Source organism: Mercenaria mercenaria, chromosome 7 (assembly GCF_021730395.1).
Source record: "Mercenaria mercenaria strain notata chromosome 7, MADL_Memer_1, whole genome shotgun sequence".
Lineage (NCBI taxonomy): Eukaryota > Metazoa > Mollusca > Bivalvia > Venerida > Veneridae > Mercenaria > Mercenaria mercenaria.
In genome coordinates, this window is record NC_069367.1 from 78,053,517 (window position 1) to 78,069,207 (window position 15,691).

The window sequence follows — 15,691 nt, forward strand, 5'->3', positions numbered from 1 at the left end:
GCAAAAATTTGCTATTTTTGGCTTGTGAACACAATAGAGACCACATTTGGCAATGAACTTTGATCAATCTTGCACACAACTTGTACTGCTAATACCGGTTTCTGACGAAAACTGGCCAGATCCCATCATGGGTTTTGAGAGTTATGGCCCCTTTAAGGGTCAGAATTAGGTATTTCTGACTTGTGAACACAACAGGGGCCATATTTTGAAATTGGCTTTAATCACACTTGCACACAACTTGTCTTGACATAATATCGCGGTTCCTTTCGAAAACTGGCCAGATCCCATCATGGGTTCTAAAGTTATGGCCCCTTAAAGGGCCAAATTTTGCTATTTTGTCTTTTGCAGCCATATAGAGACTTCATTTATGGTTTGATTTGATACAAACTTGCAAAACACTTACCCTAACCTTAACACTAACCCATCCGATCCAGTCATAGATTTTAGAGTTATGGCCCCTGAATGTACATTGAAAGTGCAAAAATATGTTAATTTTTACCTTGTGAACATGATAGATGCCACATTTTGCATTCAACTTTAAAAAATCATGCACACAACTTAAATCACAATAAGATATTGCTTCCCATAGCTTGAAGGTCAAGGTCACACCTTGAGGTCAAGGTCAGACTTATCAATTAAATGATTATACCTCAGCAACTATTGATGGTATTGGTTTTGAAACTTTAAGTATGTCCTTAGGTTGACCTGGACAATCAGTGTAGATAATTATGTCGAATTTCCTCCCTTTGTTTCAAATTAAATTGGGTATATCTCCATAACAAATGAAGATACTGATATGAAATTTCATTTATGCCATCAGATGGACATGGACAATCAGTGTAGATACATATTGACTGGCTTTTGACAAAGTACCTCCCTTTATTTTTTATATAAATGAATATACCTTAGCAACTTCTAATGGGATAGGTTTGAAATGCTATTTATATCTTCCATGATAAGAAATAGTCATGTTAGATAACTCTTGATTAAACGTTTATCAATATGAATTCTTTTCTAGTATCTTGTTGTTAAGGCTTATACTCTGTATCTTCTACACGCATCTACCAATATATGATTACCTCCCCTGATTTTAACAAAAATGGATTCATCTCAGTAAGTACTTATAGGACTCATTTGAAATTTTAAAATTGTCATTAGTTGAACTGAGACAATCTGGTTAGATAACTATGGACTGATTTTATGTCAAGTTACCTCCCTTTGTTTCAAATTAAAATGGGTATATCTCAGTAACCAATGAAGATACTGATTTGAAATTTTATTTATGCCATCAGATGGACATGGACAATCAGGGTAGATAACTTTTGATTGAATCTATGACAAATTACCTCCCTTAAATATTATGTAAATATATATCCTGATGATATTTAATGTGTATGCCTATGTGATTTATGCCAAAACTTGATCTTATCATTAAGTGAGCGATATAGGGCCATCATGGCCCTCTTGTTATCCCATGTTTTAAATCGGTCAAGGGCAATATTTTGTTTTGATTTTATGCTAATATAACAAAGGACGCACATCTTAGGTTTTATCGTTGTGTATGGCAATGATAAAGATTTGTCATGTGTAATAATGATAAGGGACTGTACTAAGAGTTCTTCACGTACTTTGACTTTTGTAATGGAATTTGATTATTATGCATGCACCGGTAACATGTAAAACAATGAACAGTGGATTTTATTTCTGAGAACGTCGCTGTCCATTTTGCCATACTACCGATTGACAGCGAATGCTAATTAATGACTGTTTGTGTAGCTGAGAGGTATTTAATTTGTAATCGATTGAAATCCTCTCGAAAACTGCAATATTGTTGCCGAAATTTTGAAAGAGCCCGCTTTCTTCGACGTCCTGTTGCAAAAATAAAGGCGGCATATTTCTGCCATTTCGTTCTGGCGTGTTGCCGCTATTGAAAAGTGCGAACACGCTAACACGCCAAAAGTACAGACTAGCGCTCCAATACGACAAAATACGTATATGTCGTATCGGCGCACTAATTTGTCGTTTTGGCACAATCGAAGAGGCCTTCCTCCATGACCAGAATCTGGAAAATCTCATGACTTATAATTATGCCGGTGTGACGTTAACCCAAACAAAAATATCATTTTTGTTGTTATATGATATTACATAATAAGATTTAGAATAGCGATAGACTGTAATGGCAATGGGGTGCAATGCAGACTTCAAGAAGAAGAAGAATTCTGTGTTGTTTCAATTTTCCTCTTTTCACTATTTCTCATAGAAGGATTGAAACTTGAAATTTAAGTTTTCTGCAACAATGACCTAGTTCTCCATCACACTGCAGCCTCTTAATAGAAAATTCGACATCTAATATCATAGGAGACTTGAATCCTAGCTAGCGCGAACGGGCACCTGGGTTGAACTATTGGCTTTCCAAATAAGTCAACTTTTAACAGACGGTTTCCATCAGGATTCAAGCTCTCTTTTGCCAATGTTTGAACTCAAAACGCGGAGATATGGGAAAGTTTGCACAATTTTCTATTTTTTTTCTATTTAATCTTTGCGTTGTAATAAAAAAACGATCAATAACAGATCGTTTTAAAAAGGACGCAGCTTAATAAAATAACAGAAAACCAGATTAATTGAATCTGTCCAACAAAGGTAACGAAAAGTTAAACGTTCTTTACGGGTTTCTAGCACCAGGCAACACTCAATAGTACAGCATCATTGAACGGGCTCCGTGGTCTCAAAGACATGAAATTATAACATGTGGAAATCCAAGAACGCTGATAATATTAAATATTAGCAAATTATTATTTTTTTTCAATTTCAGTTTCATTGGAATAGTAATACAAAGCTCGTATTATGTACATGTAGAAAATGTTTGTATTTTCAATACGTATTACGTACAAGTAGATAATGTATGTATTTTCATTAAGTGCATTTAAATAAAATAATGAACACGGCATTCTTTATTCAAATATTTGAAGACCAGACACAACAATAAACACTAATATTTATCTGTTAATGTTGTATTTTTCAAGCAAGTATTAAGACAATAAAAGTTCTCAATATCTTAACTTTGTAAAATTCTGCACTACTAATGGAGAAAACATAACAAAATTATACATCTGCAGACGTCCAGATTATAGTAATGAAAACTGCTTATCATAAGAGCAAACGTTATTTCATGATATATATGAACATTTTCAACAAGAGCGTTGTAATTAAGGTACGTTGTAATTAAGGTACACCATACATTTTTAAAGAATAAAGAAAAGATATCGGAGAAAGTATAATACGGTCACTGAATAAACGCAGTAACCGTAATTAGACGGTGTGACATCAAATGAACACAAGAAGAATCGGGATGCTATGCACTAAAGTCGCCGAAAATATGTTTTGTGTTGTCTACTAGAATTAATTTAAAAATGAAGAAGCTACTATTTTTGTGCTTGAATAAATGTATTGAATTAAGGAACCAGAAAGCTAGTTAAAAAAATGGTCAAGTGATAATTAAATCTAATGGATTATCTTTCAAGATGGGTTCTGTAAGCATTACAGTATGTACTGCCGGCACATTAAATACAGTTGCAAATTTATTTCATATAAAGCAAAAAAAAAAAAAAAAAATGCGAGAGTTTAAATTCTATTCAAATCTTTATTAAATAAGCAAATATACTGTACAGCAAAAGAAACTATCCAGTTTTATAACTGGGGTATTTTTTATTAAAAAGCTTTAATTTATAAATCACTTGTGTTTTTCATATCACATTACACTTGAAGAACTTCACGTGCAACATTTTAAAAAATCAATCAACCGTGAAGAAAGTAGTCGCACAATGGCCGTTTTGCACGAAATTGACGTGCGCCTGTAATTTTCTTTTTGAAATTTTATTGTCATTGGAAATATTGATAACTGACTAACTCGAACAAGAAATATCTTTAAAAATGATAGTCGGCGAATTGTAATAAGGAAAGAAGTTTATGAATTTTTCATCTAACATTCATCTTTCATCCAACATTTTTCAAATTGCAAAACTAAACACCGCACTTTAACAATTTAAATGGTTCTCTTTTAATTTTTCGCAAAGGTTTCGTAGGGTTGCAATTTTGTTTCGTTTATCCTTAGACGAATAATTATAGCAGTAGTTTGATGAAGATTCATGAAGCGGTTCATGAGAAGAGGTCAATAAACGTGTTTATATTTTTAGCTAAATTGGTCCCTATCCCCATTTGTAACAAAATAACAGGAGACCTTACGATATTGTTACACATCGAGTTTGATAAAAATCCATTACAACTTAGTGGTTAATGCGAAGAAAGGCATATCTACTTTTAGCTATAGTGGTCCCTAATAGGGCCCAAGTTCCTATATAAATAAATTTGGAAGAGGACCTTATAATGATGCTCCAGACCAAGTATGACAAAGATCCACCAAGCTGTTCATGAGACGCTGTATAAAGGCATTTCTAGTTTTAGCTCTAGCAGTCCCTAAAAGGGGTTAAATGTCCCAGCTGAACAAAGTTGGCGGCGGGCCTAATAAAGATGCTACAAATCAAGTTTGATTAGAATACATGAGAAAAAATCAATTAAAGGATTTTTTTATTTATTATTTTTATTTCTAAAATAGGCCAACTGATCCCGCTTTAACAAATGCATATTCGCTATTCATGAATCTTTGGACAATGACGTCACACCTATAAAAAGGTGAAGGTCAAGCAAAACATACAATTGTAATTATTTCAATATTTCTGTTTAGATAAACTGTATGCAGCGTACCTTCGTTTCAGTGTAATGAGATTCAGTCATTATATAGCATATATATAATAAAACAGATTTCAACTGAGTTCAATATTTGCATACCATACTAAAGAAAAATGTTCATATATAATAAATCAGTTAAATAATCTATAACAAATATATCAAAGCAAACAAGTACTCATTTTAATATGCAATCTGATACGCAGACCGTATTCAGCTCTTTCTTTAATTTGATATATGTTGGTATTTGAACAGGTTTTTATCATATTTATTAAACTTACTTATCATTTTGAGATATATCAATATTCTTGCTAAATATACTGAGCCAAAGTTAGCTTTAAAACTGTGAACAGCGTCGTTTAGGATAAACGCTTTGTCTACATATCACTCAGCGTAGCACAATCAACAGAGTGAAAGAAATTGACACTCTCGTCCAATCAGGCAGAGTGTTGCATAAATCTTCCACTTTGATAAATCTTCTATAATGCGTTATCAAGTAGTTTGATTTGCAAACTGAAGTCACGTGGCATAGGTAACGAAAACGAATTTAGACGGCGTCGCCGAAAAACAGCATAAAGTTTAAAAAATATAGTTGGTTGCACCGCACAACTGAATCAAATTAAGCGCGAGCGCCCATTTGGGATGTTAAACGCAACTGACGCGCAGAATATATAGCCTTTCAAAAGGCTATTGTGGTACTACTGACTTGGCGGTTGATTGATTTTTTCTTCACGTGAAGACATTCAAGTGTAAATTTGGTATGAAGAAACAATTCAAATTTGAAAAATTCAATTTCTATTCCAAAATATACCGGTGATACATCTGGATAGTTTCTTTTGCTGTTCAGTATACATTCTCATTCGTGACAAACTCTTAACATCTCATTATTAAAGTGGCTATAGATGGCTTTCTTATCATTGAAATGCTCAAAAGTACTGACAATGATGCATGTGTATTCATATGAAGTGAGGAAGTAAATTAATTAGTTTTACGTGATTTTCTGAATGCCCTACCTTTTCATTCAGGCTTTTTATGAATGTCCAGCCATAGCTTGCATTGGTCCAGAGGTTATACAGGTGGTAGTAGAAACTGTTGTTGTAACGGAAAAGATGGACTAAACGGTAGTTCATGCCCTGAAACCAAAGCTTTGTAATACTGTGGTCTTTGAATAAATACGGTTGCCCATAATAAAGTTGATCTTTAATTGACTGATGTTGAAAATAATTATTCTTTGCAATACAATCTTGCAAATGGCTTTCCTGCAAAGATTCACTTCCTTCTTGTCTAATTATTATTCTATCATTGATAAGGTCCTAGAGCTTATCAAGCCTAGTCACATTACGTTAAATATACATTTTGTTATGCAAAGGAAGTGCCGCATTTTTAGAAGACGACATTTTCTAGTATCAGAGAACTATTTTAACATAGATACTGGATGTGACACTTTTATGAAGAGTTTTGCATCTCGAATGACGACTGGTGTTTACCTTCTAAAGCAAGATAGAAAGATGTTGGACTCGTCAATCATTAAGTCTACGGAGCACTTACCATTGTAAACAACATATATCAAAACATGGAAGAAAAGATAATTTTTGGTTCATTTATTTATAAAGCTTTAGATATTTTCCGGATCATTTACTTGTTTCAAATGACGAAGGGTTGGGAAATAAAGAGCCGTAGCATTCCTCAAGTAGTGATACCGCCTTGTCAGCTGCGGATTGTTTACTGTAGTCTATATCGTCATTTATGCAAACAAATTTATGTTTCCTGCAAAAAAAAGATATAAATGTATAGATGAATAATATAGTCAAACGTTACGGTACAGTGGTTATCCCCAGTTGAAAGACTTGATTAAAAACTACTCTCACGTGTAGCTAGGGAAAAGATATGGTGATTTCCCACACAGGTAACATTGTTTAGTCCCACTAGGTAAAAACCTTCATGACTTAATAAAGTTTTATAAAGATTTTTGAGGAGACCCAATTCTTGTGTTCATCAACGTCGAAACTTGGATCTTATATTTCTCAAGTATTTCGTTATCTTTGTTGAATAAATACATCTTGTCATGACCGTTTCTATTAGTGCGAATTTTACAGTTACAGAGATGTCGATAAAACTTCAGCATTACATATTAACTTACTATAAACAAAGCTTGGACATACAGACCATATCTGATACCATACATTTAAGTATAGACGGATACGAGCCCTGGCCTAATTATAAAGCAGTACCATCTGTTCTGTTAGGTAAGCATTATGTTGCATCTTTAATTGACATGCATAGTTTAAAAGCATGCAACAGTTCTGAAAATCATATCGGCGTTACATGCAATCATCTGCTTAGTACGTTATCAACGCACATCATCTTAATAATTACAAGTATACAGAGAAAATTGAACTAGTTTGGAATATTCTTCCTTTTCATCTCTAACTTATTCAGGCATTTCATGTCTGATTTTTTTCAGTTCTGATTGTACAACTTGTTGATGTCATAAACTCACTGAGGATTTTATAGGTACCTTTCAATACCTAACTTCATTCAAAATATACTTTAGAAAACACCAATTTATCTTCCTTTAAACATTTATAAATCTATGAACAACTCCCAGCGAAATATGAATACGTTAACCTTATATTTTTCTTCAGTGCACTTAGATGTTTAATTGTTTGAGCTTCATTCAGATCTACTCCAAGGAATGCGACGTCTTTACTCTTCGTTATAGGAACAAATCTAATAGAGAACAAAAAATAATGTTACATGTATTAGATAATATAGCAGGAAAAGTAGCTGCTGGAGAATGATGCAGGCTATATCAAATAACAAACGATAAAGTATCAGATATTCTTCTAAACATGGGAAAGTTTGTATATACCTGCATTAAAAATACACGGACGTTTTTCAGGCCGTAAGACAACATTACAGCCATTAATGTCGGAGTTATATCCCAAATACCAATCATGATAATCTTGTAGCATGGGAGTGCTTTTGAATGATCCAGACAACCTCCCGCAGAGGTGCCAAAGCCGACGAGAAAACCTACTATGTTGAGTCTTTATTCTTGTCAGTAAATTTAATATAGCATGAAATTGTTAGTTTTAGACATCAAAAATCAATTCTTTTGCAAAATATTCCATAGAAATATTCAGTAAATTAATAAGGCGGAAAATCGAAAATCGCCAAAGTAAGCAGCTCTTCTTTCCTTTGAAAACAGTGGGCACATAATGAAATGATTGCTAAATAATTTATCTTACTTGTTTGAATTATTGTTGCCTTCCATCAAAAAGTTCATGTACGAAAACCCGAACTGAAAATCCATATTACTTCTCACTCTATGGCTGCATGTTTCTTTTATCTCAGTTGAAAACCTAAAACATTAAATAAACATTTGCATGCAGTTGCAATGGTCATTTCGTGCTCCTATTTTACAATGCTTAGAGGAGTCCTTTTGTAACTATACAAAGAGAGAGCTTTTGATTTTATACTTGTACGGATAGGCGTACGATAAGGATTAATTTCATTATTGCAGTATCAAAATTTAGAAATTTTCCAAGTTTGTGTATGTTGTGTATGATCAACTTTGAACTTAAAATATTAAACTTGAAACTGGTCTACATCACTTAATAGCAAGCTAAATCCAGAGTCAGGTCTGAAATGGACCTCTTAACATAAAATTCTTTGTTTTGCGACAGCCGAATGTTCTCTTGGTGATACCTAGCGCTGATTTGTTCATCGAACTAAACATATGGGCCACGCCATGAGAAAACTAACATAGTGCGTTTGCGACCAGCATGGATTCAGACCAGCCTGTGCATCCGCATAGTCTGGTTAGGATCGATGCTGTTCGCTTTCAAAGCCTATTGCAGTTGGAGAAACTGTAAAGCGAACAGCATGGATCCTGATCAGTCTGCGCGGATGCACAGGCTGGTTTGGATCAATGCTGGTCGCAAATGCACTATGTTGGCTTTCTCATGGTGCGGCTCATACTTTTATTCCTCTATTTGGCAACACATACATTGTACATATATAGAACATACACAAAAGTATATATGATCTATAAAAGTGTTATAGTGACTTTGTATTGTATTGTACAGTAACATATACAGATATTTTTAAGCAACGCATAGGATTGGACCAAAATGTCTTTAATTTTCCTACAACTTAATTACAATAACTCATTACCATTTTCGTGTAAGCGTACATGTGATATATGCAGAAACTTTTAGAAATTGCGAATACAATTTAGATGACATGTCTGAAGTGTGTCTGTTGTAAAGACTACAGAGGATGTTGATATCAAGATTTAAAGCACCAGGAATTCTATTTGAAACACATCTGTATGAATGGAGATGTTTGATCCATAAGATGTTGTAAAAGTGATTGATATCACTGCCTGACAATACTTGTATTTTACCTGTTTAAGAGAAAAAGCAACTGATGTCGGTAGTTCTGCCAAAGTGCCGGCTAGTGCCTGTGATAAAGTCAAAAGGGACACCTTGAAAACCTGACCTAAACTGAGTCAGTGTGACTTTAAATGAAAACAAAAACAGATATTCGTAAATCCTTAATGTATGTTTAGAGCTAAACCATTAAAATGAAAACAGAACTTAGTTTCAAGTAGGCTCTTCATTGAAATAATTACCATGCACTATGCTCTGTCTTACCTTTTAACCATATCGTCGTTCACTCTTTTGTCAATAAACACTGGAGCATGGGCGAAAAGGTGTCTTTCCTTTGGCACAAACGCCCTGTTGTATACTGCATTTGTGTAGTAGATGGAAGTGGTAAAGTCACAATGGGCTTTATCTATGTCCTTTGGCCTCAACCGTTTTGGTAAGTTGCGACAATCACCTCCGTCCCACGCGCAATGATCATAATTGCACACGCTATCACAAACGTTATTCCCTAACATCCACGTTTTGCACCTCCTGCTACACTGCGCAGCTACCGGCGATGCTAGATAAATCTATTGACCATTGCATTTAAGTGTTCTTTTCAAAAGAATACAAGAGTATATTTAATTATAGTAAATATGACGGGAATCAAAAATAATCGCAAACCTTACATACGAAATATAATTGAAAATGCCTAGTTCATACGGCGGATATTTCATTCTTGAAAACGCAGAACCCGTGCCTAAATTTTGTGAGAAAACATTTACAGCCTTATTTAGAACCGATGCATACTAACTAATAGCCGTGTCATCAAAATTGCGTTGCTATTTTATATCGACTTCGAGAGGAATTCAGTAAACTTTGAGACTGTCCATAAAAGAAAAGTTAGAATTTAGTAAATCTGTATTTAAGTATATTTCTATAGTTCCTCAAAATATCCAACCGTTACAGAGGCACATTTTTCCTTCCGGGCTGTTCATGACCTGAAAGCCACAGAGTAGTCTGCCCCAGGTATACTGTGCCGATACCGATACACTGCGCTACCAAGGGGGCTTCTGGAATTGTAGCAAGTTCAGTCATTTTTTGTCAGTAAAGGGAAGAGAACAAAAATCACAGGGACTAAAGTTGGGCGAATATGGTGGGTGTGGCAATTGCTTAACCAGCTGGTCTAGTCAATACTACTGTAAAATATTGCTCTTGTGCACAGATGCATTGTAATGAGTTTGGTCAGAATTTCACGTTCTAGAGGTAGATGTAATACTCCTGATTCCCGTTTGTTCAATACCATTGTCTCTTTGTAAACAGCGTCTTTTGATGGAGAAGAACTAGCGGAAACAGTTTTAAATTAACAACATATCTCTATGTAATTTCCTTCCGATTAGAACCTCTGTGCTTACTATAAAACAATACCAATGTATAGTAGTGTAGTGTTTAAAACGCTTGTAGTTCAGCAACCAACTGTATTGAAATGTTTAATGTACATGCCTACTGAATCCCCCTAGAAGTCCATGAAAACTATGCTTATACCAGTGATAGTTTCTATGGAAGCGCGTTTGTCTAAAATGTTTTTAGTTCTTCTTGTATAATATATCTAGAGAAGAATGCTAGAGGAGATAAAATATCTACACGCTGTAGAGGTGTGTGAGAGTCACCAAAATCAAAAAGTATGGGACAAAACACAGAGACTATTTTATTTACGTCGACGGCATATACATGTACGATTTGCAAACTGAGCATTTAAGGGTATATTTAAACCTTATTTTTTCATTTTATGCTTACTAATGAAATACTGTATTCTATCAGTTAAATATCTTTGTATCTCATCACTCACACTGTGAAAATATGAAATCTATGTCTGTTTACACGCGTCTGTTTCCCGTGCTGAGATTAAAAATTGTTGCAAATGCACATCTCAACGTAATTGAGCATAAAATCAAAAAGAAAATTTGTTTTCGTGAATATTGAATAAACCTCACCTTGCGCTCGTGAAGATATTGAAATTTTCTCAGCGAGATATATTCCATATTCACTAAAAACAAACAAATATCCTCTATATATTTGTCAGATGTTCGATATCTGATACAGATGACAGAATCTCCGGATACTCGACTAACTCTACAAGCTTCATGGGCACATTACAGATGGCAGAACCTCCGGATAGTCGACTAACTCTACAAGCTTCCTGAGCACATTACAGATGGCAGAACCTCCGGATACCCGACTAACTCTACAAGGTTCCCGAGCACATTACAGATGGCAGAACCTCCGGATACCCGACTAACTCTACAAGCTTCCCGAGCACATTACAGATGACAGAACCTCCGGATACCCGACTAACTCTACAAGCTTCCCGAGCACATTACAGATGACAGAACCTCCGGATACCCGACTAACTCTACAAGCTTCCCGAGCACATTACAGATGGCAGAACCTCCGGATACCCGACTTACTCTACAAGCTTCCCGAGCACATTACAGATGACAGAACACTATAAGCCTCCCGAGCACATTACAGATGACAGAACCTCCGGAAAACAGACTAACTCTACAAGATTCCCGAGCACATTACAGATGACAGAACCTCCGGATACCCAACTAAATCTACAAGCTTCCTGAGCACATTACAGATGGCAGAACCTCCGGATACCCGACTAACTCTACAAGCTTCCCGAGCACATTACAGATGGCAGAACCTCCGGATACCCGACTAACTCTACAAGCTTCCCGAGCAAATTACAGATGGCAGAACCTCCGGATACCCGACTAACTCTATAAGCTTACCGAGCACATTACAGATAGCAGAACCTCCGGATACCCGACTTACTCTACAAGCTTCCCGAGCATATTACAGATGACAGAACACTACAAGCTTCCCGAGCACATTACAGATGACAGAACCTCCGGATACCTGACTAACTCTACAAGCCTCCCGAGCACATTACGATGGTAGAACCTCCGGATACCCGACTAACTCTACAAGCTTCCCGAGCACATTACAGATGGCAGAACCTCCAGATACCCGACTAACTCTACAAGCTTCCCGAGCACATTACAGATGGCAGAATCTTCGGATACCCGACCAACTCTACAAGCTTCCCGAGCACATACAGATGACAGAACACTACAAGCTTCCTGAGCACATTACAGATGACAGAACCTCCGGATACCCGACTTACTCTACAAGCTTCCCAAGCACATTACAGATGACAGAACACTACAAGCTTCCCGAGCACATTACAGATGACAGAACCTCCGGATACCCGACTAACTCTACAAGGTTCCCGAGCACATTACAGATGACAGAACCTCCGGATACCCGACTAACTCTTCAAACTTCCCGAGCATATTACAGATGACAGAACACTATAAGCTTCCCGAGCACATTACAGATGACAGAACCTCCGGATACCCGACTAACTCTACAAGGTTCCCGAGCACATATTACTGATGACAGAACCTCCGGATACCCGACTAACTCTACAAGGTTCCCGAGCACATTACAGATGACAGAACCACCGGATATTCGACTGACTCTACAAGGTTCCCGAGCACATTACAGATGACAGAACCTCCGGATACCCGACTAACACTACAAGGTTCCCGAGCACATTACAGATGGCAGAACCTCCGGATACCCGACTAACTCTACAAGGTTCCCGAGCACATTACAGATGACAGAACCTCCGGATACCCGACTTACTCTACATGGTTCCCGAGCACATTACAGATGACAGAACCACCGGATACCCGACTAACTCTACAAGGTTCCCGAGCACATTACAGATGACAGAACCACCGGATACCCGACTAACTCTACAAGCTTCATGAGCACATTACAGATGACAGAACCTCCGGATACCCGACTAACTCTACAAGCATCCCGAGCACATTACAGGCGACAGAACCTCCGGATACCCGACTAACTCTACAAGGTTCCCGAGCACATTACAGATGACAGAACACTACAAGCTTCCCGAGCACATTACAGATGCCAGAACCTCCAGATACCCGACTAACTCTACAAGGTTCCCGAGCACATATTACTGATGACAGAACCACCGGATACCCGACTAACTCTACAAGCTTTATGAGCACATTACAGATGACAGAACCACCGGATATCCGACTTACTCTACAAGGTTCCCGAGCACATTACAGATGACAGAACCTCCGGATACCCGACTAACTCTACAAGGTTCCTGAGCACATTACAGATGACAGAACCTCCGAATACCCGACTAACTCTACAAGGTTCCCGAGCACATTACAGATGACAGAACCTCCGGATACCCGACTAACTCTACAAGGTTCCCGAGCACATTACAGATGACAGAACCTCCGGATACCCGACTAACTCTACAAGCTTCATGAGCACATTACAGATGACAGAACCTCCGATACCCGACTAACTCTACAAGCTTCCCGGGCACATTACAGATGGTAGAACCTCCGATACCCGACTAACTCTACAAGCTTCCCGGGCACATTACAGATGGCAGAACCTCCGGATACCCGACTAACTCTACAAGCTTCCCGGGCACATTACAGATGACAGAACCTCCGGATACCCGACTTACTCTACAAGCTTCCCGAGCACATTACAGATGACAGAACCTCCCGATACCCGACTTACTCAAAAAGCTTCCCGAGTACATTACAGATGACAGAACCACCGGATACCCGACTAACTCTACAAGGTTCCCGAGCACATTACAGAGGACAGAACCTCCGGATAACCGACTAACTCTACATGGTTCCCGAGCACATTACAGATGACAGAACCTTCCGGATACCCGACTAACTCTACATGGTTCTCGAGCACATTACAGATGACAGAACCTCCGGATACCCGACTAACTCTACAAGGTTCCCGAGCACATTACAGATGACAGAACCTCCGGATACCCGACTTACTCTACAAGCTTCCCGAGCACATTACAGATGACAGAACCTCCGGATACTCGACTTACTCTACAAGGTTCCCGAGCATATTACAGATGACAGAACCTCCAGATACCCGACTAACTCTACAAGGTTCCCGAGCACATATTACTGATGACAGAACCACCGGATACCCGACTAACTCTACAAGCTTTATGAGCACATTACAGATGACAGAACCACCGGTTATCCGACTTACTCTACAAGGTTCCCGAGCACATTACAGATGACAGAACCTCCGGATACCCGACTAACTCTACAAGGTTCCTGAGCACATTACAGATGACAGAACCTCCGGATACCCGACTAACTCTACAAGGTTCCCGAGCACATTACAGATGACAGAACCTCCGGATACCCGACTAACTCTAGAAGGTTCCCGGGCACATTACAGATGACAGAACCTCCGGATACCCGACTAACTCTACAAGCTTCCCGTGCACATTACAGATGACGGAACCTCCGGATACCCGACTTACTCTAAACGTTTCCCGAGCACATTACAGATGACAGAACCACCGGATACCCGACTAACTCTACAAGGTTCCCGAGCACATTACAGAGGACAGAACCTCCGGATACCCGACTAACTCTACATGGTTCCGGAGCACATTACAGATGACAGAACCTTCCGGATGCCCGACTAACTCTACATGGTTCCCGAGCACATTACAGATGACAGAACCTCCGGATACCCGACTAACTCTACAAGGATCCCGAGCACATTACAGATGACAGAACCTCCGGATACCCGACTTACTCTACAGGCTTCCCAAGCCCATTACAGATGACAGAATCTCCGGATACTCGACTTACTCTACAAGGTTCCCGAGCATATTACAGATGACAGAACCACCGAATACCCGACTAACTCTACAAGCTTCCCGAGCACATTACAGATGACAGAACCTCCGGATACCCGACTAAATCTACAAGCTTCATGAGCACATTACAGATGACAGAACCTCCGATACCCGACTAACTCTACAAGCTTCCCGGGCACATTACAGATGGCAGAACCTCCGGATACCCGACTAACTCTACAAGGTTCCCGAGCACATTACAGATGACAGAACCTCCGGATACCCGACTAACTCTACAAGCTTCCCGAGCACATTACAAATGGTAGAACCTCCGGATACCCGACTAACTCTACAAGCTTCCCGGGCACATTACAGATGGCAGAACCTCCGGATACCCGACTAACTCTACATGCTTCCCGGGCACATTACAGATGACAGAACCTCCGGATACCCGACTAACTCTACAAGCTTCCCGAGCACATTACAGATGACAGAACCTCCGGATACCCGACTTACTCTAAAAGCTTCCCGAGCACATTACAGATGACAGAACCACCGGATACCCGACTAACTCTACAAGGTTCCCGAGCACATTACAGAGGACAGAACCTCCGGATACCCGACTAACTCTACATGGTTCCCAAGCACATTACAGATGACAGAACCTTCCGGATACCCGACTAACTCTACATGGTTCCCGAGCACATTACAGATGACAGAACCTCCGGATACCCGACTAACTCTACAAGGTTCCCGAGGCACATTACAGATGACAGAACCACCGGATACCCGACTAAATCTACAAGCTTCCCGG

The 15,691-nt window shown here is 38.5% G+C and overlaps 1 protein-coding gene across 1 annotated transcript; it reads right to left on the bottom strand.

The window, feature by feature from the left end:
• Positions 1 to 6,374: 6,374 nt before the first annotated feature.
• On the bottom strand, positions 6,375 to 9,652 carry LOC123555225 (N-acetylglucosamine-1-phosphotransferase subunits alpha/beta-like). Its single transcript, XM_045345897.2, has 4 exons — positions 9,405 to 9,652; positions 7,995 to 8,108; positions 7,372 to 7,473; positions 6,375 to 6,510 (listed from the first exon to the last, which is right to left on the bottom strand). Exons 1-4 carry the CDS (start codon positions 9,650 to 9,652, stop codon positions 6,375 to 6,377), a joined length of 600 nt encoding a protein of 199 aa, XP_045201832.2.
• Positions 9,653 to 15,691: the final 6,039 nt, after the last annotated feature.